The 27,591-nt window shown below is 34.4% G+C and overlaps 1 protein-coding gene across 3 annotated transcripts in view; it reads right to left on the minus strand.

The window, feature by feature from the left end:
- Positions 1-27,591, minus strand: part of TRAPPC8 (trafficking protein particle complex subunit 8) — a 148,706-nt gene that overhangs the window by 73,727 nt on the left and 47,388 nt on the right. For all 3 annotated transcript variants that reach the window (XM_056823846.1, XM_056823845.1, XM_056823847.1), the window contains 8 exons: positions 25,417-25,522; positions 22,622-22,753; positions 13,453-13,677; positions 12,685-12,793; positions 12,256-12,450; positions 11,906-12,036; positions 6,328-6,402; positions 5,591-5,717 (listed from right to left, as the gene is read on the minus strand). In XM_056823846.1, the coding sequence (XP_056679824.1) occupies positions 5,591-5,717; positions 6,328-6,402; positions 11,906-12,036; positions 12,256-12,450; positions 12,685-12,793; positions 13,453-13,677; positions 22,622-22,753; positions 25,417-25,522 (1,100 nt within the window). The remainder of the gene's footprint in view (positions 1-5,590; positions 5,718-6,327; positions 6,403-11,905; positions 12,037-12,255; positions 12,451-12,684; positions 12,794-13,452; positions 13,678-22,621; positions 22,754-25,416; positions 25,523-27,591) is intronic.

Below are 27,591 nucleotides of genomic sequence, written 5' to 3' on the forward strand. Positions count from 1 at the left end.
CAAGATCAGGGACTGGGAATTTAGTCAGTTAGGGAGGAAAAAATCACTCTGAAGAAATCTCTGTGAAAGAGATATTAGATCCTGAGTTATTAGTTAGCCAAATAAGCTATAGGTTATCCAATACTCTTTTACCTTATTCTTTTATTAAACCTACTTCCCATTTTATTTGAGTGGTCTATGTGTGACAACTTAGAGTCAAGGCTCTGCCTGGCTGGTTTTTCTGGCCTTCCCAAACCTGTTAATCTTCTGATACTGGCCCAAACCTATCCATCTGGTCCCATCCCCTAAATCACCCTCCTAACAGTACTCAGATGTTATCTACTAAAATCAAACATAAATACATGAAATTATAAGAAGATGACAGCACAGCAAGGCCTAAAGGACCACAGAACCCTCATTCACATGCAATAAAGTTAAAAAAAATACCAAAAGAGATGATATTAAGGAAAAGCAAAGAGAACAAGCTATAAGTCATCCACACAGTACAAAATAGCACAAAAAAAGACCTTCAGAATCCTGTGGAAGACCTGAGAAAAGACAAACCAGATTAGGTAGAGGGCAAAGATCTTGGGATCCCAGAGCAGGAGATATGGCTAGAGCATGACCAGAAAAACCCACAGACAGTCACATGTAAGGTGGGTGGCGGGAAGGGCATGCACACACAAGGGGGCTTTCAGGCTCACAATAAGAGGCTGAGCCAATTTCAGGCTAAGAAATATGCTAGGAGGAGACTGAGAAGTTAAGTCCCCTGAGCACCACCCAAGAATTCCTGAAAATGAAGTCTAGCCATCTTAGGCATTGCATGGAAGATCAAATAGGACCTACAAAATCATCTAAGAGTATGAAAGGGAGCTGAATCTGAAGATATAGTAAAAAGAAAATGTCAAACAAAATGTACTACAGATTTATAGAGGTCCCAAAGGTAACCCAGAAGAAGAAGGTAACTCTGTAACAAATATAGCCTTTATATAAAGAATATTCTGGCCACAAAGGGAAAAAAATGAAACAAGAGATAGATAATTGAATATTAAAGTAAATGACAGTTAGGGAGGTAAGAATGGCAAGTAAAATTGACTACTTACAATAGTAATGGTAAAGTTTATCAAAGAATCACAGTTCCTGAAAAATTAGAATGGATCAAAGAGAAAACAAAGACTCCATGAATCAAGGTGAAACATAAAAACTAAATCAAAAGACTGAAAAAAAAAAAGAAAAAACTGAACAAAGAATCTTTCAGACTACATGAAAATCATGGCCAAAAATAAATTTTTTTAAGGAATTTGGATACTACATTTCAAAAACTGATAAATAAAAATTACCCAAATGTGTTAGAAAGAGGGAAAGGTAAAAATAGAATCTACTAGTAACCTCTTGAAATAAAAAAACAAATATCCCCAAAACATTAAGCACCCTCTAGACCATACAAGTCAAAGAAAAAAATAATACTATTAACAACCAAAAAGAAAGCATTCAAGTACCACGACCCATAGTAAGTATCACAAAGGACTAGGTAGCTGTCCCTGCCCCTGCCCCTGCCCCTGCCCCCTGGAAAGCAAAGGAGAGCTTAGAATCCTATAATGTAAAAATAAATTGATAAAGCCTTATAATGAAGAATAATCTCTCTTGGCAAAACTGAGGATAATACATTTGAGGAGAGAGCAATAAAACAAGGGCACAGTCTACAATGCTTCAGGTGAACTAAAAAAAGCAGAGGTAGTAATTATCACTTCAGCCAAATCAACAGTAAAAACTACTTTTAAAAAGGTGGGTAGGAAGACTATTGTGCATAAAAGCACCACAGGTAGCAAATATCAATTATGCATTCATCAAATAGTGCAATGTGTAAGAAAGATAAAAGAAAAATTAATCAACTTATATAGAGAAATATATTAATAAACAAATTAGGAAGAAGGACCTCAACAGAACTTTAGAAAAGTTAGGGAAAATATTTCACTGATAATTATTGAATGGGAACATAAAAGTGTATGCAATTCCCAGTCATATACAACATTTTCACAATGTGATTTTAAAATAGGACAAAAATTTCACAAAGAAATTGTGAAGATGGAATTAACTCTCCCCTGCCCATTTTTTTATTTAACCACCAGAAGCGTATACATCCCACTTATTCTTAAGTATGGGGAGGTCTGTGACCCAAGTATGCTATAGTGAGTGAAGAATCAAAACCCACTGACTGCCCCCTGGGCATTCCTAAGCAAAGGTATAGCTGTGATTGGTCCACGTAAAGTGGAAGGAAGGCACAGGAAGTGACAAAAGAAAGGGTCTTTAAAAATGGCAAGAACTTCCTGAGACCAGCTCTTTTGCCTTGGAACTTGTCCTTGAAGGAACTCCAGTTTGTGATCTTGGACTGCTCTTCTATTTTCCCTTAGGACTATCATGTGGGTGAGCAAAAAAAGGCTGACTTCCTTTATGGCTTTTCTGGAGTTTCAAGGCCGCTCATCTTGGAAGAGGCTTTGTGGCTAAAACCCTTGTTTAATTTACCTCTGGGCCCCCTTTGCTGGGGCCTCTAAAGCCCTGCCTGGTTTAGACTGGCTCAGAGTAAACATCTACTCGCTCTCCTTTTCTTACTTTCACTCTTTCCCTTATTTTATAAAAAAAAAAAATTGCTCTAAAGTCATTCTGACTTGAGTAATAATTTCTAGGGACCACAATTTTATATATTTAGTCCAATCTTTAATTTTTAATCCTTACAAAACACAGAAAAGCTAAAATAACAAAAACAGCTAACATTTCAACATTGCCTATTCCAGACACTATGATTAAGCATATCTTTTACTGAATATATTGCAACAAAATTATTTTAAGGGACCATTAAAAAAGGGATTAAAAATTAGTTGGAAATGAAATAATTTAACCCTCAAGAATTCATGGATCAAAAATCAAATCATACAAGAACGTTATCAAAAAAAATAATAATGAGACAAAATACCAGAACTTACTGAATGGAGATAAAAGTCCTAACTGCTTTCATCATTAAAATAATGATTAATTGTATATATGATTCAAATAACTAGGAAAGCAGTAAATCAGAGAACCACAATTCAACATTAAAGTCTAACTCCTGAAAAAAAGAAAATAACAAAACAAAGAAATAAAAAAAGACAAAACACTAGGTTGATAAGCAAAACTAAGAGGAGGTTTGGGGAAGGGAAAATTAAACAATTATTCATAACAGAATAAAAGAAACTATTTTGCCCAATTATATGCCAACAAAACTAAAAACGTCAAAGAAACTGATGAATATTTAAAAAGATAAAAACCAGATTATATAAACAATCCAATTAAAAATAAATTTAATAAATAAGCTCCCAAAATTGGGGCAGGGGGAGGAGATAGAAATGGTCTACTTAGACTTCACATTAATCCAAATATCCAAAAGACATCTTAAAATTCAACATGCTGAAAAATAAATGTATTATTTCTCCCTTCACCCTCTCAATAGATCTCTCCTCTTCTAAATTCTGTGAAGGAAACTACTACAAACTTATTCAGTCAAACAGAATTTATTTAGTACTTACTATGTACCAGTCACTCAGATGTGCATGCTAGGTATTATGCTGAATTCTTCCTCTCACTCATCCCTTATTATCCAATCAATTGTCAAATTTTGTCATTTCTTCCCTTGAAACATGTCTCATACATATTCCCTTTTCCTCTCTGACACTATAACTACCTTAGAGCAGGCCCTCATCACATTATTCTGAGTTATTTCAATAGGCTTCTGGTTGGTCTCTCTGCCTCAAGTCTCTGTCCTTCCAGGATACCCTCCCCTTCAGTTCTAATAGGATTTTCCTAAAGCATAGGTCTGTCACCATCCCTTACTGAAAAAAGCTCCAGTGTTCCCAGTTACCTCCAGGATCAAGCAAAAAACATTTTACTTGATTTTTTAAGCTCTTCGTAACCTCTCCCATTCCTACTTTTCCATTCTTTTTTTCTTACATTTTACTCCCCCCTCCACATACTCTACGACAGTCCACTACACTGTTCTCCTTGCTATTTCTTGCAGACAGCACTTCCATCTCTTAACACCAGGCCTTTTCACTTGCTATCCTTCACACCTAGAATGTTCTCTCTCCACATCTCCACTTGATGGTATCCCTGGATTCCTTCAAGTCTTAGCTCATATTCTACTTTAAACAAGTGGTTTCTCTTGATCCTTTCCACTTTCTCACTGAGATTATTTCCAGTTTTCCCTAAATGTATCTTATATATGCTATATGTATTTATATGTATTTGTAAGTGCATATGTGCTATACATGCTTATATGTGCTTCTATGTATTTGTTTGCATAAGGTCTTCACCATTTAGAATGTGAGCTCCTTGAGGTAAGGGATTGTTTTTGCCTTTCTTTGTATCCTCAGTGATTAGTACAGTGTCAGCCACAGTAAATGCTTAATAAATACTTGTTGCAAACTTGTGGAGAAGCTAAAGAGCCAGATGGCAATACATCATCATCATCATTGCAGCTTGCATATATTATATATATATATGTATGTATATGTGTATGTATACATATATATGAATATATATATGGCTTTAAGATGTGCAAAATGCAAACCTTTACATGTGTTATCTGATTTGTTCCTCACAATAATTTTGTGAGATGGTTTCAATTATTATACACATTTTACATATGAGGAAACTAAGGGTGAGAGAGGTTAAATAACTGGTCCAGGATGACATAGTTAATAAATGTATGAAGCAGGATTTGACTCCAATTCCAACATTCTATCTACTGTACCATCTAGAATCTTAAACAGTAGGATTAACCTGACTGCATTTCATCGCGTGTATTTAGTTCCAAGGTCACAAAGCAAGTGTCAAAGGCAAGATTTTGAATTCCAGTCTTCCTGACTACATTCTACTCACTGCACTACCTTGCTCTTGAACTTCTGAACATTATACTAGTTAGTGCCAAACTTGGCAGGTCTTATAAACCTAATAAAAAAAGGGTTTAGTATGGCTACAAAGGAAATCAGCAAAGTTAAATTACAGGCCACCAGGTGATTAATTTTTGGTACAGCAGCACACGAAACCAGAAAGGACAGAAAGGTAGATTTGTTATAAGAAGGAATTTCCAAAGGAAGATGAAATCTGATCACTTAAAGTAATGAAGAACAAAATTATATCTAGAACTATCTGTTCCTTTATATTGGGTCTTTTATTTTTGTTTAAAAGAATATACCACACATACATACATACACATATATTTTAGCTCTCAATTAATAAGAACTGACTACAATGGAAATAATAAGATCCAGTAGAATTTACCTGTAATAGACCATATGAATAAAATGGAAGTAAAATAAAGATAAATAAGAGTTCTGAAAAAAAAAATAAATGTAACAGAAAGGAACAAAAATCAAAATTAGGGAAATATGGCTCAAAATTCAAAACTAAAAAAGTTGGAATATATTAAAATTCAAGTAGCTTTTTACATGTATCTGAGCTAATGTCTATAAGTGGTTGTGAATGGAAGATATTTAGAGCATACCTAAATTCTATGAAATGACCCATTTTTTTTTTTACTTAAGATATTCTCATTAGGACAATAGTAACGTTACATTACCTGTGTGACATCCAGGAAGAGAGCCAATGCCATCTAGCCCCACTGAACTCTGAATAGTGCCAAGATTATAAACAACTCCCAGAATATGAAGTTCTCCTATATGATGGGGAAAGAGCTTTAGCCTTGCCTGTGAAGAAATGTCAAGCCATTATTATTATTTGTTCTTATTATTTCTTAGTTGAAATTATCAAGTAAATGTAATATCATACTGCAAAAATACAATGTTGGCCAGATTAATTTTTGAAGGAAAGGAAAAAGAATTCTAAGACCAAATAATTTTTACTATGGAAGAGCATAATTTTTAGAGGCTTAGTAATGCTTTCCTACAATGCTTTTCATTCAAGACAAAAGGCATAACGTCATGTTTGCCTTGTTCAACCATAATCACATAGGGACATGAAAATATGTATGCATAAGAAAAAATTATAATTCTCTTTACTTGGACAATTATGAAATTATCAAACAGAAAAATTTCACAAACTTATTCTTATTATCTTTCTCTTGATTCTGCTATATGACAATTTTTTTCATGTCTCCAGAGCTTTAATTTTAATATACTTCTAGCTATGCTATGCAATGAGGAACTATAGCAATGCATAAACTTAAGGAAAATATAGTACAGTATAAAAGCTAGCCATCTAAATGATTAATTTGTTCAAGTTATTTTTATCTCTACATTCTTACTTTCAGTAAGACAGAAATGCAAAGTGTTGGGAAACAACATGATAAATATTTACCACTTTCATTTCCTCACTATTAATTAAGAATTCTGATATAACTTCAGTTCCAATCATTTCATGTCCAAAGGTCACCTGAAAAATAATCATAATATTTAATAGATGATACATCCTGATGAAACAAAATATCATAGGTAAAAAAAGGTTCTTGTCAAAGTAGCATTCATTAGGACATAGAGATTGCAAAACTTATTTCCTGACTTGCTTAGAATTTCTTCATGGTATGACAAGAATGCCGATTTCCTTAACAATATGAGTAAAGGACACCACAGAAGGAACTGAAGAAGAATGAATGCAGATTGAAGAGTACCATTTTTCACTTTATTTCCTTTGATTATTTTCTTGTATGTATGATGTATGTCTTCTTTCACAACATGAACAATGTGGAAATATATATTGCATGATATAGCACAAGTATTACCTATATCAGATTACTTGCCACTGTGGGGAGGTGACAGGGCTTGAGGCAGGGTGGTAGAGAATTTGGATGGCAAAATGTCAGAAAACAAATGTCAAAAATTATTTCTACGTGAAATTAGAGAAAAAATACAAAAAGTAAACATAAGCAACTAAAAAACAAAAAACAAAAAAAATTTTGAAGGAACAGAGGCCACAAGCATATAGTGGAAAAATTGAAGAAATATATAAAAACATGGGAATGTATAATTATAAATTATTACTACTGCTATTAGAATATATTATCAAGAGATGTTTAAAGTACTTAACATTTGGCTTTATTTAACTGGTCATCACATTAGATGAATCACAGATATCTCAAACTCAATATGTTTAAAATGAAACTCATTGACTTTCCCCAAAAAACTTCTCTTCTTCCAAACTTCCCTATTATTGTCAAAGTACTACCATCTTCCCAATCACCCAGGTTTCCCAAACTAGGTGTCAGCCTCAATTTTTTCTCACTTTCTCACCTCATATCTAACCAGTTTCCAAACCCTATCATTTCTACCTTGGGATCATCTCATATACATCTACTTTGTTCTGATATTTATACCAACCTAGGGCAGGTCCTAATCACCTTATGCTTTGACTACAATACCTGGCCAGTTGGTTCGTCCTCCACTAAGCTATCAAACTGATCTTTCTATAAAGGATAAATCTAACCATGTTCCTCATTTCTCTCCCTTCCCTTCCCCATTCAAAGAACTCCAGTGGTTCCTTTATTGCCTCCGGGATTGAATGTAAAATCCTTTTGGGGGCTTATAAAGGTAATACTGGTCTCCTTGCTATTTCTTTCTCTTTTTAAAAAAATTTTATTGATTAATTAATTTAGGATATTTTCCCACAGTTACTCAGTTTCCTTGCTGTTTCCTGAACAAGACACTCCATCTCTAGTCTCAAATTTTTCATGGGCTGTCTGTCGTCTACTCCTGGAATTCTCTCTCACTTATTTCTACTTACTAGATGTTCTGCCTTCCTCCAAATTCTACCAAAATTCTCCTTTACTGCTGCCCCTTAATGTGAGGGCTTTCCCCCTCCTGATGATCTCCAACTTATACTGTATATATCTTGTTTACACAAAGTTATTTATATGTGCTCTCTCAATTAGACAGTAAGCATTGTGTAATTAGAATCTGTTACCCTAAAAACATTTCCCAGCAACCCACTCTCCCTCACGTTACGTGCTGATATAGGGAGGATATAAATTTGGTATAATCCTACCTCTCAATCTCTTGTCTTCCTATCCCGGTTTTGGTGGAGCAGACTTTTTAAACAGGCAAGGAAAACTTGGTCACATGGTCTAAATTTTGTTAAATAATTAAGTTTTTTATTTCTATTTCTTTTTTATTCCTTCTATTCAAGTGATTATTAATACACTTTATAAAATATAATTCTTGAGTGTTTTTTTGGCAACATGAAGTCTGGACTTTAGGACCCTTACCAAGTGAGTAGATTCATTTGAAAAACAAAACACTACATCTCTCTCCTGCCTCAGCCTTTTCACCCCTACCCTCCAGGGAACTCAAGCTGCTACTCCTGCTGCTGCTGCCACTTTTGCTACTGCAGCTGTTGTTACCTCCCATATTTGACCAGACACTGCCTGAGTGTCCTTTTTGAGCCTACCACCACCCGCCTTGTCATTGCTCTAGAGCACACCTGTCAGGGGTTCTTGCAAGGCTACTTTCCACAGTTCTGGTAAAGTATAAACACCCCTTTCTCTTACATTATTAACAGATTAGTGCCGTGGAGGTCCAGGTGTTTCTTTTAGGTAACAATCAGCCTCCTTAAGGGATTTTACCTTAGGAGACACTTCTACCCTCTTAACTCCCCGTCCATGTGGCACTAGAAGCAAGTGGCTCCCTGACATTTTTCTACCCCTGGGGGAGGGGAAGGAAGGTTACTCTTCCAAAAAGTAAGTAGATTTGTAACCAATTTAATAAGTAGAATTGCAAGCATGGCCCAATTTTCTACCTATCTCAAAAGCTCCCATTCCCGGAGAGCATTACAGAGCTCCCACAGCTCAAAGTTTTGGGGTATCTTCTCTTACTACCATTCCTGGGTACACTGGTCCTTGTGATTAGATTGAATAATCCTGAGATTCAGGGAAGAGATTAAGCTCCCTACACCCCCTTGCCATTTTGGCCTGCCCAGTCTCTGCAACATACCCAATATGGGATTTGTCTACACCAGTGGTTCTCAACCTTTCTAATGCTGTGACCCCACAATACAGTTCCTCATGTTGCAGTGACCCCAAACCAAAAAATCATTTTGGTGACTACTTCAAAACTGTAAGTTTGCTACAGTTATGGTTCGGAATGTAAATACCTGATATGCATTATGTATTCTCATTGCTACAAATTGAGAGGTTGAGAACCACTGGTCTACCCTATGGCCAGTGTGGGTATGGGGAACCCCAGAGGTGTGAACAAAGAAATCTAGACCGATGATAATGATACTGGGGAGGGGAAGGAACCTTAAAGAGTCTAGAGGTGAATTTTTAAGCCTCTTCAGACTCCAATGCTAACTCAATTTGTTCCCCTGCAAATAGTGAAGATGTCTCTGTACTGGAATCAGAGAAAAGGACTATTGAATTCAGTGCCTGTATCCTATCACATATATTTGTATTTGCTGATTGTTTGCTTTAAGATTTAATTTTGTTTGTTTTTTTTAAATTCACATATTAATCTCATCTATTATCTTCTGTTACATTATGTCATTTTTAGCTATTGTGGTTTTGGCCAATAGCTATATATTCAGTTAAATTGTCTTCATTTGTCTACCTCTCCCTATGACTGAACTGGAGAAGATACTATTGTAAAAATCCATAAACAACTTGCGCAAATCCTTTTCCATGGCAAAACCATAGTTCCTTATGGATGCAGGGTTTGTCACCAGATCCATCAAGACCACATTTTGCCTAAATAGCCTGTTGTGCCTTTTTGCCTTTGTTAATTGTCACATAGATGATGATGGATAGACTCCCATCAAACTGGTTACAACCTGTATACAACCTTTGGAGAATTTAATGAGCAAAAAAATCTCAACTGATTTTAAGGCATCATCAGAAGTGATTTTCAGATCTAGGACCACCACTACCTCTGACTTATCATTTGCCTACCTTTGAGTTGTATGTAACAAGAGGTAAGTGTCCAGTTAATAGCTGAAGTCAAGTGCTGTAGCACTATTATATTCCCAACCTCTGCATTTATAAAAATGTAATGGATGAGATAACTGAAGTGATTTTCACTAATGTAGCCCTCGCCTCCACATTTCAATGGATGGGACATACAAAGACATGCCTTTTTGTGGATGTTATAGTCTCATGCCAGAGGAGGGAGGTTCATCTAGAGAGGATAAAGTTTTTTTCTAGGGGGCGTGGTACCTCTGAATGGCCCCTGAGAGGAAGCATTTTGCATGAAGCCTAGTAGCTTCTGAATGATTTTTTATATTTGTAATTCTTCAGCTTACTCTATCCTTCCACCAGAATGATCTAGATTCTTGGTGAAATTTTGGACCCAAAAGGTTTTCATCAGTAGCACAGAGGTTTGTGTTTTTTCTGGGTTCTTCTGCCAAATTTTGAAATGATGGCAATAACAGACTTTGTCAAAAATGTCTCAGTCAAGGTTGAAAGATTTGCTAGATTTGGAGAACTTCTGCCAAGTATCCATAAGCTTCAGTGGCTATAGAGACTCATTTGAATCCTAATGATAGCAGGTTTATTTGCTATTGTCATTTAAATATGCTCTTATGATTTTGGGGATTTTGGTACTTCTTGAATGTACATTAGCTGCTATACTACTGGGTTTTTTTTTTTTAAATAAAGCTGATTTCTTAGTGAAAATTATGTACACTTCACAGAGATGCATTTATTTTGAATGTAAATTATTATGCCAAAGGGAACTTCCCCCAATTGGCTTTTTGTCAATGTGTCTAGCAAACATTGGTTTTGCTCTGTCTCTCTTATTTTTTTCTTACCTCTAACTATTGTAGTTTCCTCTTAGAAAGTGCAATATTGTATGCACTGTTAGTTAGAAGATCTTTAGAGGTATAAGATAGTTATGTTTAAATGATTCATTGGGGAGACTAGTCTCCCAAAGGACCACAGAGAGATTGTGTAATTAGAATCTGTTACTCTAAAAAACACAATTCCCAGCACCCCACTCTCCTCACATGTAGCCCCACTTCTTGATCTCTTGTCTTCCTGTCCCAGCTTTGGTGGAGTAGGTTTTTTTAAACAGGCAAGAAGATCCTAGTCACATGGTCTTAATTTTGTTAAATAATTACTTATTTTTACTTCTATTTCCTTTTTATTTCTTCTACTTCAAGTGATTATTAATAAATTTTATAAAACGAATACTTGGAGTTTTAGATATTAATTTAAATCTTACTTTTAAGCATTTTCAGAGTAGAGGATGTCTTTTACCTTCCTTTGTACCTTCCCAATGCTTGGCATTGTGCCTGTGCTTAATAAATACTAGTTGACTGAGAATTTAAGAATTTTATATAAATGTATAAACTGAGTTAAATTAAATTTAAAATACATTTTTATTTCAACTATTTTTGGAGAAATCATTCAAAATGTTTAGTAACTTACTGACATTTTAAAGAGAATTATACTGAAATTTGTTCAATCTTCTTTTGAACACTGGCAGGATTGCAAAAGTGGATTGAAACTAATTTCTACTACATTAATATATCTAGGTTTGGAACAGATTAAAATTTTACATATGAAATACTGGTTAATGGCATATAGCATTTAAGTCAACCATTTGGATCAGAATAATTAAGTCACTATAGCAATATTGCCTCAAAAATATGTTTTAAGTACAAAGTACTTCCCTTAAGAGTTAAGTATATATGGGAGGCAACTAGGTGGATTTAAAGTCAGCCCTAGAGATGGAAGATCCTGGGTTAAAATCTGACCTCAGACAACAATACTGTGTATTCTAAGATTCTAAGATGTAAAGGTAATAGTTTTAAAGAAAAGAATAAGTATAGATCATTCAATGAGGAATCCAAAGTTAAAATATTATTATACTATTTTATAATACAATATTATACTATTATTTTACTATAATTTTGTGGAAACATTCACTACAAATACCTTTTAATAACTTACTAGTTCTTTTGTTTCTTCATTATCCTCTGAATTTGAACCTTTAGGTTGGAATTTCCAAAGCAATGATAATTCCGTCAACAAAAGTGGAACCTTCAAGGGGTTTCTAAAAGCCACCTCCACAGTTATTGGTTCTATTAAAGAAAAGTCAATGTTGATAAATATTTAACAAACAGTGAACAGTTTACCAATTAAGTTCGATTTGGTTTAGTTTTTCATTATTAAAATGAACCAAGAATTTTATCTATCCCCAAAATTACTAGCTATTTTCCTAATTCCAGAAAGGGAAAAAAAACTACTTGTAATTTAACCTGAAGGTTATAAAAAGTAATAACAAAATTCAAATACATCACCTTCTACAACGGCAAGTGGAAATCTTGAGTTGTCTGTATAGCTATTCAAACAGTATTGTGTTGGATGGAAATTTGACGGAATTATCCCTTTGTTAATTACAGCTACAACTTGCTCCTCAAGTTCCCTCCACTGCTGAGAAGATTCAGAATCATATTCCTGATCAAGACTTATATGTGTGGCTGCTTGCTTTTCACCTAAAAAAAAAAAAAGACTCCCATTTGAGTATATGAACACAACTACTCCAAACAAATGATATAATGTTGTTTTTAAAAAATTTTAATCACTTTATGAGATTTTTATTGACTTTGGGGGAAAGCCAAGAAAGGTTATGGTTTGGTTTATGCCATTGGAATACAAAAGTGTTTGTATTCAGAATATATCTATTATATAATACTGTTAATAATGATAATAATAATAACTTTAATTACCTTCTGCTGGTCGTCTGTCATGGCCAAAGAAAACTCGTGTTGCTAAGCTGTTAATATATGGCAGAGGAAGCTGTGGTAAAGGGCCATCTGGAGATAACTGACTTACATTCTAGAAAAAGAAGAAAAAAATTTCAAAATGCAGAAAGAATAACTTATAAGAAAATCTATTTACTAATTACCATTACTATCTTGAAATTTTTCAAAAAAATACATATTAAACAGGGATATTAAGATATTTCTATCACTTATATCCTACACCAGGCATCATTGCATGAAAGTTAAACAGAGGGTTCTTGATATGAACGGTTTCTGACACGTCCTTACCAAGATGGAAAAGTCTTGACTGCAGGTCAAAAAAGAAAAAAGACTGTGTGATAAGAAGGTTACTTCATCCATGTTCAATATGCCTCATAATAAGAAGATGGTTTACCAGATAATTAATTTTGGGGGCAACAACACACCATTAAACTAAGACAAGGCACAAGAATGACCCAGAAATATTCAAAGAGACTGAACTAATTAAAATAAGGGCACTCTAACCCATACCCATGTTTTGTATAGTTCCTTTTCTAGACGCAACAAATAAAAAGTTAAGTGATTAAGACATGTGCAGAAAAAGAACATTTATTTTTCTCCTTTTATTTAAAACTCAATCTTACAAATAGTAATAAAGGGCTTTTATTTGGATATATTATTAAAATTTTAACTTTTTTTTTTAATTCAAGGATCAAAATTCTTTTATACCTATTTTAAGTAGAAAATATTCACCTTGTAAACATAAAGATATTCTCTGAGGAAGGCTCCTTGCTGAGCAGCAGGTTGTTTGCTCTCGTTGATTAAAATGTGCTTAAAGGCAGAAACTGCATTGTCGAGCTGTCGAAGTGTAAATGACTGACGACCAATAGTGAAGTTAATATGATCCTCTGCAAGAGACCAGCCTTTCCCTTTGTAAACTTGCATGGCTTGGCAATAGCAACGTAAAGCATGTTTTTTCTGAAAGAAAATTTTCTAAATTTTTACAAGTGTAGTATCATCTAAATTTATCTTGGACTGAATGAATAGATTTTTAATTTTTAAATCAACAGTCAGCACAAAAACTATGAAATCATAGCATGTTAGGCTAGGAAAGGTTCTTAGAGATAACATAAAAACCATTTCACTAATAAAATACACTACCCAACACAAACAAGTTGGAGATATGAGATCATCTGATTTTACATTTTGTGACTACAGTTCTAAGATTTATTTGAAAATTACTAATGAAGATATATGTGAATAGAGAAGGCTTTAGGTGATTTTGCATCTCCACACTAGTAGATCTGCTTTTCCTGTAGTAGGATATGCAATCACAACTTCCTCAAAGTACAGTGATCCTTAAAAAGGACAGCCTTGTAATCTGACAGATATAGAGCATTTCACTTCACAGGGTAATAAGCCTGTAGTCTGAACCATAGCCAAACTCAGCAGCTAGATTGGATAATGGATAGATTGTAATCAGGAAGACATGAGTTCAAATGTAATATCAGATATGTACAAGCTGTGTGACTCTGGGAAAGTCACAACATCTGCCTGCTTCAAAATTCCCTCAACGAAATATGGGGACAATAACAGCACCTATCTTACAGAGTTGTTGTAAGAACTGCACGACGTATTTGTAAAATGCTTATTATCACAGTGCCTAGAACATATGAAGTATTATATAAATGCTTATTTCCTTCCCTCTCAGTCTTTGTTTTCTCATGTGTAAAATGAAGATAATAATTGTAGCACTGACATAGAAGGCTTATTGTGAAGATAAAATGAAATATGGTATACTAACTGTTTTGCAAACCTTTAAGTGCTCTATAAATGTCACTTGATGTGATCTTCTACAAGAAATAAGCCTTCCTTTTTAAAAATTGCATGGCTTAGCAATAGCAATATAAAGCATAATTTTCTGAAAGAAAATTTCCTGAAATTTTACAAATGTAGTATCACTTTTTTCTCATGCTATTTCCTAACTGGAGCTGGAATGATCTCTGATGAGATTTGGCAAAATAAAACAAAAGGTAATTTTGGTCGAATGATTAAAAATCAGGAATCCAGTATATTATATACAAATGTAAATTTATTATGACAAGACCAAAGCTCTGTATTTCATTTTCTCCCTCAAAAACGAACTCTAACAATAAAAGTTGCAATTCATATTCTGAATAGTTCAAATTGTTCTTGAGAAAAAGACATACTGTGAATGGTTGATTAATAATAGCTGACATTTATAGGACTCTTTAGTTTGGAAAAATACATATATCACCTCAATGCGTCCCCATAAAAGCCCTATGAGGTAGGGAGTTGGATATTATCCTGATTTTACAATTGAGGGAAAAGTTTCAGAATGATTAAGTGACTTGCCCATAATCACAAAGATACTAAGTATAAGAAGCACAGTCTGAATCATGATATCCCTGACTCCAAGACTAATAACTCTATCCACTACACTACACGGTCCCTCACAGAATCACAAAATAAGAATTAGAGGGATCTTAGCAGACATCATCCATAAAAGGAATTACCTCTATGACATAGCCAAAAAAGAAATGCATGGTCTCTACTTCCTAACCTCAGCAAACAAGAGTCAACTTCTTTCCTTAGCATTAGATCTGTCATTCAACTATATAAAGCATGCAGGTATAAGGAAGATAACAAAGTTCTGATAAAACACCATCCTTGACATCTGTAATGCAGAAAGAGATGAGCCAAATATATAGATAATAATACATAAGTGCATTAAAATTGATCAGTAAAGACTATTTAAAGTTCATTTTTCCTTTATATCTATCACCCAGGATTGATTTTTTTAAAGGCAAATAATAGAATATATTCAATTTTATGTTTATGAAATGATGTAAGGGAGAGTTGCCTAATTCTCTCCCCAAAAAAGTACTAGTAAATTATAATGATTAATTATCTAATTACAAAGGAAATTCTTTTTTTAAATCCTTCCACAGATGTCCTATTCCAATGCCTGGATAATAATAATGTTGTATGAGAGTTGTTCCTTAGTACTCAAAGCCAGACTATAGGTTCTACACTAAGCAGTTAAGTAATCATGTACTGACCCAGTGATAAGACTGCTTGCTATCCACTCCCCCACACCCCCAAAAACTAGCAATATAAGCAAAGGTATAGGCATTATAGCCATTAGGTGATAAGTACTAAAGTAATTAAAAATAAAACATAACCCTCAGTCTTATTCAACCCCTTTCCATTTCCACAGTCATGGCAGCAAGAAAGGGAACAAACAAGTCACAAGGTTTTTAGGAAAAAAATGTTAATTTAATGGTGAATACTCAAGATAATAGAACTCAGTTCAACAAAAAATGAGATAATCAATTATTAGAAGAACCTTATTATATAAACATGTGTTACAAATAAAAACTAAAGACAAAGAAGTTGTAGCAATATGAAAGGACAACTCCCAGTTTACCCTCAAGAGAAGCAAATAAAATATTTGTTAAAAAAAGCAGTATCATCATAGGCATAAGCACAATAACAAACAATTTCATCAGACATTTAGTGAATCAACATCTATTGCAAAGGATTTAAAAGTACAGAATTACCTTGATACTCACTGATTTCAATGCCAAGACAAACAGAACATGTACTCAAGAATGAGAGGTGAAAGAAACCAAATGTCTATTAATAAAGTAAGGAATGCTTCCAAAAGATGGAAGTTCTGTTCTGATCAAGATTTGCTTGAACCAAGGCATAATGACAACTACTTTATACTTGGTACTCCAATAAAAAACTGTAAATTCATACTAAACCAAATAATAATCAAGTTCAATGAGAAACTAGATTAAGTGACTTTTTAAACAGAACTGAAAAGTCTGCCAGTAGCCCACAGGAAATAAGGAAAAGGACATACCAGTGCCAATGTGAGCAAAAAAGGCTTCTGATCATGAAGACTAACTAGATACTTGTAGTCTGGAGAGCTGTCTGTGCAGAGGAAGCAGGAGTGAACCGTCCCCCCCCCCCCACCACCACCCCCCCAAGTCCAAAGAAGGCTGCATAAACATAGTTAGACTCTTAGAAATCTCAGGAACATGTGGGTATGGCTGCTCCCAAGGTGAGCATGGTTTGGAGTAGGTAGGCCTAAGCCTCAAAGATCCCTAGCAGCCTATTTTGGTATGCCAAAGACAACAGACACATAAGATTCAGTGCTCTGATTTCAAAGATTTTGGTGGACCTAACCATAATAGATGGTAAGTAAAGGAATCCAGAGAACCAGGATGAGAACAAGTAGGGCCAACTACCCTGACATAAAGCTCCAACTCAGGAACTAAATCTGCAGAGTCAAGTAAACTCAAAAGACAAGACTAGTATCAAAATTTATTATAAATCTAGCAATCCTCAAAAAAGGAGAGAAAATCTTATAACAACTATAAATGCTCTTAAAGAATTGAAAGAAAAATAGCTTAAATGAGAAATTGGCATACCTTGCTTAAGTAATAGACTCTCTTGAAACTAGAATAAACCAAAGAGAAATTAAAGACTATGAAAAAAATAAGAAATATTAGAACAAAATCAAAAGGTTGAAAAAAATATAAGGAAATATTAGGTCCCTGATGTTAAAAACAATTGGCCTAGAAAATAGGTAGGGAAGATATCATTAAGAAAGACTAAAGTCCCAGAAAACCATCACTAAAAAAATAACCTTCATGGTATATTTCAAGAAGTCATGAATTAAAACTGCCTGGATTTATTAAAAGGAAGGGCAAAGTGAAGACAGAATCTTCCAGTCACCTCCTGAAAGGAAACTTCAAGAGGAAAGTCCCAAGAATGTCATAGCCAAAATCCAGAGCTACCATGTGACAAAATCCTGTAATACTCGGAAACAAACCATTAAAGTATCAAGAGTCAGAATCTCACAAGACTTGATATTTAAAAGGCAAAACTTATAGGCTTAAAACCAAGAATAATTTACTCTACCAAGATGAGTATAACCCCCTGGAAGTAGGGGTGGGAGGGTTGGAGGAAGGGACTTTATGAGAATGCAACATTAATATTCTAACAGAGGATGAAGAAACAAGTAGCTTTTCATAATGTTTTTCAAAAGGAGTTAAATGAGAAAAATCAAGAAACCAGAGTTAAACTGGTTCCATTCTGAGGGTTTGAAAAGGGAAAACGAGGAATAATTAAAGAAATGTACCAATATAGAAAGAATGGGATAGGATTTGCTATTTCTCACAAAAGGGGTAAAGTATGAAAAGAGTATTTAAAAATGGAGAAAGGGATGAAGGACAGTGAGCATTTTTTTAAATTAAATTATATTTTTAAGCAAAGATTATCCTCTCTCTCCTTCTCTCTACCCTCAATGAGAAAGCAAGGGATGAAAAACTCCTTTAACAAGCATTTATAATCAATCAAAAATTTTCACACTGGCTAGGTCTGAAAATTGCATTTCAATCTGTACTCTAGGTATATCACTTCTGGCAGGAACTTGGTGCCACATTTCATCAATGAGTCCTATAAAAATCAAATAAAATAATGGCCAGCAAAACAAAATGTAGATAGAAAAACTGTTCCAATATAGGTTCAAAACTGTTTAAAACTGTTCGTATACTTTTGATAAACGTAATTAAAAGTATCCTCAGTGATGAAGTGAAGCTCAAATGTGAACTTCCCTTCAGGGCCGGGTGCACACATACACACTCACACTCACACACACACACTCACACACAGCAATACAAATTCTTCAAACATAAGGATTCCATTTTTGTTTTCATATTCCTAGCAACTAACATAGTGCCTTAATGTGTGTATAAGACCTTAATGTGTGCTAATTCGTTGATGATTTTTTTTTTAATTCTTCACTTCTAGTTAAGAATCTCTAGCTTAGTACCTGGTTTTTTTCATGGCTTACTTCCTAAAGAAAACTCTCAGGTTCTACAAGTAACCGCTTCTCCTGTGTTTCATAGGCTACACTAATCCTCCCTGATCTGACTAACCCAAATGTATACTATCTAAATTAAAAACTACCGCTATTATCCTTATAACTCTTTACTTCGCCTTCAAATTATAAAATAGCAAAGGTTAGTGTAGGATAGTGGAAGTTTTGGTAAAGGAAGTCACAGGCGTGGTAACTAGAGTCATGGCACAATTAATTAACATTTCCTTTCCAGAAATGATAGTGTTGATTTGATTAGTAACCCCAATGCTAGAAGTGGAAAGAGGGAAGAAGTAAGGAAAGGAAAGGGGAAGAGAGAGGAAAAGGTATGCACCTGATGGCATGGCATGAAAATGAGAGTGTGTGGGTCTGAGTCCAGGCTAGAAATGTTTAGTTCCAGGTTAGAGACAGCAGGACTTTGGCAACATAAAAACACTCAAGAAGTTGCATGGTAGGTCTAGATCCAGGTCAGAAATGGTAAATGTGTGTGTGTACATATTTATTTATAGAGAGAGAGAGACACACAAAATAATACAAAGTAAATTTGGAAGGAGGGAAGAAGGGATAAAGTCAGGGAAAAGCTCATGTAAGAAATGGCCTTTGTGATATAATTACTCAAATTTATAAAGAGCTACATCAATCGTACAAAAAATCAAGCCATTCTCCAATTGATAAATGGGCAATAGGCAATTTTCAGATAAAGAAATCAAAATTATCAATAAGCACATGAAAAAATGTTCTAAATCTCTTATAATCAGAGAGATGCGAATCAAAACAACTCTGAGATACCGCCCCACACGAAGCAGATTGGCTAACATGACACCAAAGGAAAATAATGAATGTTGGAGGGGATGTGGAAAAGTTGGGACATTAATGCATTGCTGGTGGAGTTATTAATTGATCCAACCATTCTGGAGAGCAATTTGGAACTATGCCCAAAGGGTGATAAAAGACTGTCTGCCCTTTGATTCAGCCATAGCACTGCTGGATTTGTACCCTAACGAGATAATAAGGAAAAAGACTTGTACAAGAATATTCATAGCTGCCCTCTTTGTGGTGGCAAAAAAAATGGAAAATGAGGGGATGCCCTTCAATTGGGGAATGGCTGAAAAAATTGTGGTATATGTTGGTGATGGAATACTATTGTGCTCAAAGGAATAATAAAATGGAGGAATTCCACAGGAACTGGAATGACCTCCAGGAATTGATGCAGAGTGAGAGGAGCAGAACCAGGAGACAGAGACGGATACTGTAAAATTGAGATTTGAACTCTGGACTCCATTCCCCAGGAGTCCTTGCTAGCTCCCAGAATGCTTTGTAATCTCACTGAATTCTCAGGTGGGCCGAGATCGAGAAGGGATTTAACCTGATTGGAAAGGCTTTTGTGGCTCTTTGGGACTTCCGTTTTGGAGCAGAGGCGTCTCTTCCATGATGTGAGATTATCTTGTCTAGACCTCTCTGGCCTAGGCACGTGTTTCTTATCCTGTATTTTCTTTAATCCTTAATCTTTAATAAACCTCATAAAAATATAATACTCCTTACAGAGAGAAACTAATTTCTACCTGCCTCAGTCTCCCCTAAATTTTAATCTTTACAATACACTGTGGTACAATCGAATATAATGGACTGCTCCATTAGTGGCAATGCAGTGATCACGAACAACTTGGAGGGATCTATGAGAAAGAACACTATCCACATTCAGAGGAAAAACTGTGGGAGTAGAAACACAGAAGAAAAACAACTGCTTGATTACATGAGTCGAGGGGGATATGACTGGGAATGTAGACTCTAAATGATCATCCTAGTGCAAACATCAACAACATGGAAATAGGCTCTGATCAAGGACACATGTAAAACCCAGTGGAATTGTGCATCGGCTATGGGAAAGGGTGGGGAGGGAGGGAAAGAATATGATTCTTGTAACCAAGGAATAATGTTCTAAATTGACTAATATAATTTAAAAAAAAAAGAAAAAGAAACTTTTTCTCTAGAAAAAAAAAAGAAATGTCATCTTTGTCATCAATAATCATATGAAGAAATGTTCTAAATCATTTTTGATTAGAGAAATATAAATTATAACAATTCTGAGGTATCACCTCACACCCATCAGATTGGCCAATATGGCAGTAAAGGAAAGTGGTAAATGTTGGAGGGGATGTAGCAAAATTGGGATGCTAATGCATTGCTGGTGGAGTTGTGAACTGATCCAAACATTCTGGAGGGAAATTTAGAACTATGTCCAAAGGACTATAAAACTATACATATCCTTTGATCCACTGCTGGGTCTATATCCTCAAGAGATAATAAAAAAAGGGAAAAGGACCTACTTGTACAAAAATATTCATAGCAACTCTTTCTTTAGTGGTAAAGAATTAGAAATTGAGGGAATGTACATCAATTGAGGAATGGCTAAACAAATTGTGGTACATATTGGTGACAGAATATTATTTTGCTATAATTATAAGCAAGATAATTTCAGAAAAAGCAGGAAAGATCTGTGGAAACTGATGTAGAGCAAAGTAAGTAGAACTAGGAGAACACTGTACAGAAAAACAGCAATATTATCCGATAATTACCTATGAAAATCTGGCTACTCTCAGCAATGCAATAATCTGGGACAATCCTGAACGACTTATGATGAGGAATGCTATCCACCTCCAGAGAAAGAATTGTTGGGGAGTGGTCTTTCACATCCATGTAATTTTGGTTTTATTTTGAGGTTTTAGTTATATATGACTTTACTCTTACAACAATGAACAATATGGAAGTGTGTTTTGCATGATAATAAGAAATTTTTAAAAGAAGTGGCCTATGAATATTAGGTATTCTAAGAAGCAGCAATGAGGAGGAAATACATTCTAGATATGGGGAACAGACTATATAAAGGCAAGGAAAAAGGAAAATGGAATGTTGTGAGTAAAAGTGAGAATTATGATTGGAACCAAAGAGTGCATGGAGAAGAGTAATACATTCAGTAGGTCCCCTTATCCTCTATTCCCATGATTTCAGTGTGCCCCCAGCAAGGTCTCTTTTATTTTTTTCTTTTTTAGTTTATTTTTAGTTTGTTTATTTGTTTGGGGGGTAAGGGGAGGATGAAGTGGAGGTACTGCAGAGTACCCTGTTGGGAAAAGTGAGCACTTATATAAGTAGGTGTTCACTGATCGTCTATCATAGTAAGACTGCAAAAGTAGACTAGAGCCAGATTGAGAAGGACTTAAAATTCCAAAGAAAATACATATTTAATCATATAGATAGTTGGAAGTCTGTTGGAGTTCACCAAGAAGTGAGTGGCATAGTCAGCCTTGTGCTTCAGGACTAAGGCTTTGATAGCTATGTAGAACATAAATTAGAAAGCGAGGAACTTGATGCAGAGAAACCAATTAGGAGACAACTGCAAGACTACAGGGAAAGATGAGTTTCATACACTGAGAACAAGTAGTATAAAAGCATAGAGATAGAAAATAGTAAGTGAGTTAGTTAGTGTGGCTGGCATACAAGTGGTAATATGCAACAATCCAGAAAGTTAAGCAAAAGCTAAGTTTTGAAGAGCTTTAAGTGTCAAACTGGAAAATTTACACTTTATCCTAGAGACAAGGATCCACTGGAGTTTTGGAGCAGAGGAATGACTGTCATCCTTGTACTTTTGAAGGCCTATTTTATCAGTCTTGGAGAAGATGGATTAAAGAAGAGAGAGGTGGGGAGTAACTACGTGAAGTTACGAGTCAAATTTACTCAAAGCACGAACCAATCCATAGAGTGCTAAACAAACATCATCAATCATCAGGATCCTCTGAGGATATTGACAAAAAAAATGTGGGATGGGAAGGAATTAAAAAGTTGTGTTCTGTGAGAGCATCCCAAAAGGATGAAGTGTGAATTTATTCCAATTTAGGAGAATTTCATTAAGTCTCAAGTAGCCTGATTTGTTATAACAGTATGTATACAGAAATAAACAAAGCTTGAAATGATCTAGTTTACTATATTTTTAAGTAAAGCAAATACACTTACCTGTCCTGCCTTACTAAATCGATGGCCAGCAAGTATCATGTGAAAGGCAAATTTTCTAACCATGGGGCTCTTCATGTTTATAAAGCAATGTGCTGCCTGTTCTAACAGAAGAGCACTTCGAAGATCAGAATCCTATTTAATATTTAAAGAAAAATAAAAATATTAGTGTCATCACAATTCAAAATACCAAAGAGAACTGGTTATAATCAACTTTTTAAAAACCCAAATACTGTATATTAATTAACAAATCTTGGTTTTTATTGGGCATAGATGAAGGGGAAAATCCATCTTGATTGTTATTTCAGAATCATTACCTAACAACTGATCTTAGTAAGCTTTGTATTTCTCTGAATGAAAGCTATTTAACATAAAGTATTATTTTACTATGAAAAATAACACTTTGTTGTTTGTGAAATAACTGATCTGATTACTTTATTACTTAATAATGATCACGTGATGCTCTTCTGCTTATAGTAAATAACTACCTTGACTAGAAATTTAGTACAGATTGGTAGATATTAAAATGTAATTGGAATAGGAAAAGTGAAACTGACAGTGGTATATAATTCTTCCTTTTATGATTAACTCAGTATAGTTCCATTCCAATAAAAAAGAATTTTGAAAAATAATAATGCTTTCTTTCTTGTCTATTTGAAAACTTTTCTCAGGGAATTTTCATTATAATTTTTATATTTTTCAAGAAAATCAACCAATGTGCTCATTGAAAGGCCAAAAATGACTATTAGATCTGAGATGTAGGAATAAGACCTTTAAGAGGATTTTATTTTCCTTTGCTATCAGAGTAATAGTGCAACCTGAAATTTATTTGCCCTTTCAACTGATATAGTGTTTCTTTAATCATCAAAGAACTGAATGTAATATCCTTGATAGTCATTTCACCTAAACACATATATTATTAGTTACTAAGAAAGCATTAAAGGTTGCTGGTTAAGCATCAACACCTTCTTCCCCAAATTTTCTCTAGATGATATATACAAACTGAACTTTCCATGCCTTTCCAACTTTCTGCTACCAACATTTTCTCCTAAGATATTAAAAACAGAAAATATCAACTTTAAATGCACTAAATTTATATTTTATGCAAGCTAGGAAATATTTAATTGATCAAAGATTAACTCCAATTATTTAAAACTGGGTAGATATATATTTGCATACATTAATAATTGAAGGCCTAACAAATTATATGCTTTATGAACAAAAATCTCTATATTCCATTAGTTTTTCCTTTCACAACAGAGAAATACAATACGAAACTGAGTAATTCTCTATCTCCTGTAATCAAAATATCTGAAAATTAAGAACACATAAGGCAACATGTCAAAGTTCATAAATGAAAATCAACTGAACTAGAATGACTAACCTAGGGAGAATTAAATTTTTTCACATTATTTTTCTGCAATTAACTGTCTCAAGCAACTTTTTTAAGGTTCTCTAAAAGAAAATACTAAGAAAGGGCAGTTATATACTAACTGGAAGACTAAAACATACCTAATAGCCTTATATCACAAGACTCAATAATACAGTAAACACCAAAAATCATAATATTCTCCACAAATACATTAGTTATATTTTTGTTCTACTAAGGCAGCATGGCAAAATGGATAGAATGCAGATCTTTAATTCAAGAAGATTTATACTGAAGTACTGCCTCTGACATTTAATAACTTGGTAACTGGACAAGTCATAATATCTATGTGCTTTAATCAACTCCCTCAGACTTATCTACTAAGTTAACAGATGAGTTAGAATCACAGTTGCTAGACTACCACCACATCAGAGGTTCCCTATGTTGACATCCTGCACCCAAAATCACATATCCTTTACACATCTTTGTCCCAAAGCAATGTTACTAATTAAAATTACACTTGTCCATGAAATATTCTCTGTATACATAACTTTTCCCTTTGTAAAGATAACAAACAGGTAGTCTAAAACAATATATCCAGACTATATCTGTTGACTCAAAAACTAACTCTAGGTAAGAACCTAAACTCAGACCTTTGTCGAGCTTCCTTATTTCTATCAAAGAAACTACCATTCTTTCATCATGTAGATTCACAATAAAGGATCATCTTCCTTTCCTTTTCACTCTATTTATTCTTATTTTAAACCACAATCTATCCCTTTCACTCCACTCTGAAAAATACCCTTCTGACCCTCACCACCTCTTGCCAAAATAGCCTAACTGGTTTTCTTAAATCCACATCTCTTCAATCAACCCTTCATATAGCTGCTAAATTGACATTCCTTAGGTATGGGCCTGACCGTGTTTCTCCCCTGCTCAAATTTCAGGGGCTATCTACTGCCTCTAAGATGAAATGCAAACTGCTCTGTCATTTAAAACTCTTTGCAGTGTCCCTATCCTAATTTAGCAATATGATTATACAATATTCTCTCACATATCCTAAATGCCAGACATGGAGAAGAATCACTCAATGAATAGGTGTGATCTACAGCAGTGCAGAAAGCACCCACATTCATGAGATTCACCAGTCCAAAGCATCAAAGATAATTAGGTATAATTCCTGAAAGGCTTCATATAGATCCAATCATTGTAAATTAAATCTTCTTAATTTGTCAGTGGCTAAAGTAATAATGAGTTACATTTCCTTAAAGAATGAGTAATTTCTTTGAGATAAATATCACTTAATTTGTTATAAAATATTTCATTATGTTTGCATGAAATGAACCAAACCAAATTTCCATCATAAAAACATTTTTTTTAAAAAATTAGTCAGATATAGTTAAGGTAGTAGAAGTTAAAGGGTCAATACCTCACTGGTCAACCGTATCAGAAGAGCAGCAGCCTCTGAATATTTGCTTTGGCTTTTTAAAATTTCAGCACTGAGCAATACACATCTTTCTGCTAACACCATATTCCTGAAAAGGAAATTTAAAATATTACAAGAATATCTTGAAAAAATGTAAGGATAGTTAGCAAATCAGTATAATAAATTTAACCAAATTTAAAATTCTAGCTTTCAAACAAAGACATTTTAATGCCTTCCTTATATATAAGTAAAACTATGTTAAAAAGAACTGTCATTAGAAGAATAAATGTTTTGCTGGAAAAGAGATTTTGTGGTGATAGTGTATTGGTAGAAATCGTATTTTCAATATGCCTAAGGCTGGTAATCCAAACAACTAAGTTATTAATTAATTAGGAAATGAAAATTGCTGTGAATACAGGGGGTAGTATCATCTGTGTTCAATCACTTTTCTTTCTTTTCATTTAAGAAGTGTACATTTGATTTTGATTGAGCATTTAAAAGAAGTTTGAAGGGTTTTATCCTGGAAAACATGGTTAGGATTTTGAAGTTGGAGAAAAAGGCAAAAATATTCCTTAACTAACTCACAGTGAATTTGCAAGTGAGGATTGCTTATGTTACCAGTGTATGATCAAGTTTTGTGGAACTCCTATTAATTACAATTAGAGCATACATAATACTGGATTATTTGATACAGAAAATATTAAAAAGGATCAGAGAGATGCAAATCAAAACAACTCTGAAGTATCACCTCACACCTAGCAAATTAGCTAACATAACAGCAATGGAAAGTAATGAATGCTGGAGAGGATGTGGCAAAGTTGGGACACTAATGCATTGCTGGTGGAGTTGTGAATTAATTTAACCATTTGGGGCTCTCTAAAAGACTGTCTGCCTTTGATCCAGTCATACCACTGCTGGATTTGTACCCCAAAGAGATAATAAAGAAAAAGGCTTGTACATACAAGAATATTCATAGCTGTGCTCTTTGTGGTGGCAAAAAATTGGAAAATGAGGGGATGCCCTTCCATTGGGGAATGGCTGAACAAATTGTGGTATATGTTGGTGATGGAATACTATTGTGCTCAAAGGAATAATAAAGTGGAGGAATTCCATGGAGACTGGAACGACCTCCAAGAAGTGATGCAGAGCAAAAGGAGCAGAACCAGGAGAACATTGTACACAAAGACTGGTACACTGTGGTACAATCGAATGTAATGGACTTCTCCATTAGTGGCAATGCAGTGATCCTGAACAACTCCAGAGGGATGTATGAGAAAGAACACTATCCACCTTCAGAGGAAAAACTGTGGGAGTAGGAACACAGAAGAAAAACAACTGCTTGATTACATGGGTCAAGGGGATATGATTGGGGATATAGACTAAACGAACATCCTAGTGCAAATATCAACAACATGGAAATAGGTTCTGATCAAGGACACATGTAATACCTAGTGGAATTATGCACTGGCTATGGGAAGGGTGGGAGGTGGGGAGGGAGGGAAAGAATATGATTCTTATAACCAAGGAATAATGTTCTAAATTGACTTAAAAAAAATATTAGAAAGGGACTGAACCTATAATTTCACTGGCATAAGGAACACCCAGGTAAGGAAACTTGTCTTTACCAATGAAAATTGGTAACTTCTCTGAAACTTGCAGTCCTCAAAAATTGCCTAGAGTAAGTACTAAGATGGTAAAATGAATTGCCATGGGGAACACAGCTAGTATGTGAGAAGTCTTTTGGGTGCTAAAGCTAGCCCTCTATCCACTATGCTACCCTGCCCCACAATACAGAAAATGTAATTTGATGACAACACAATATCAAGAAACAACTTCACTATTATCTATGGAACAATTTGTGTTAATGGTCTGACTCATTGTAATAAAATGTGACCTATTTTTAAAAGTAAATTACAAGATGACATTATTTTACACGAAAATAGCAGAAAGGATTTTTCTTTTATTTCCATTACATCATCAACTTTGTAAGAGTACCATGAAAGAATTCCAAGATTTTAAAATTATAAAATTTTCACTGCTTTCATTAACTAATTCTAAACAACTGTATCCTTAGTATCAACTGTATTTTGAAATGACCTGAAAGTAGGAGTTTTAATGGAGAATAGGGAAAAGATTTATTTTCATGAAACTCTGATTAATCCCTAATTTTAGCATCCA

This window comes from Monodelphis domestica, chromosome 3 (assembly GCF_027887165.1).
Source record: "Monodelphis domestica isolate mMonDom1 chromosome 3, mMonDom1.pri, whole genome shotgun sequence".
NCBI classification, from domain to species: domain Eukaryota; kingdom Metazoa; phylum Chordata; class Mammalia; order Didelphimorphia; family Didelphidae; genus Monodelphis; species Monodelphis domestica.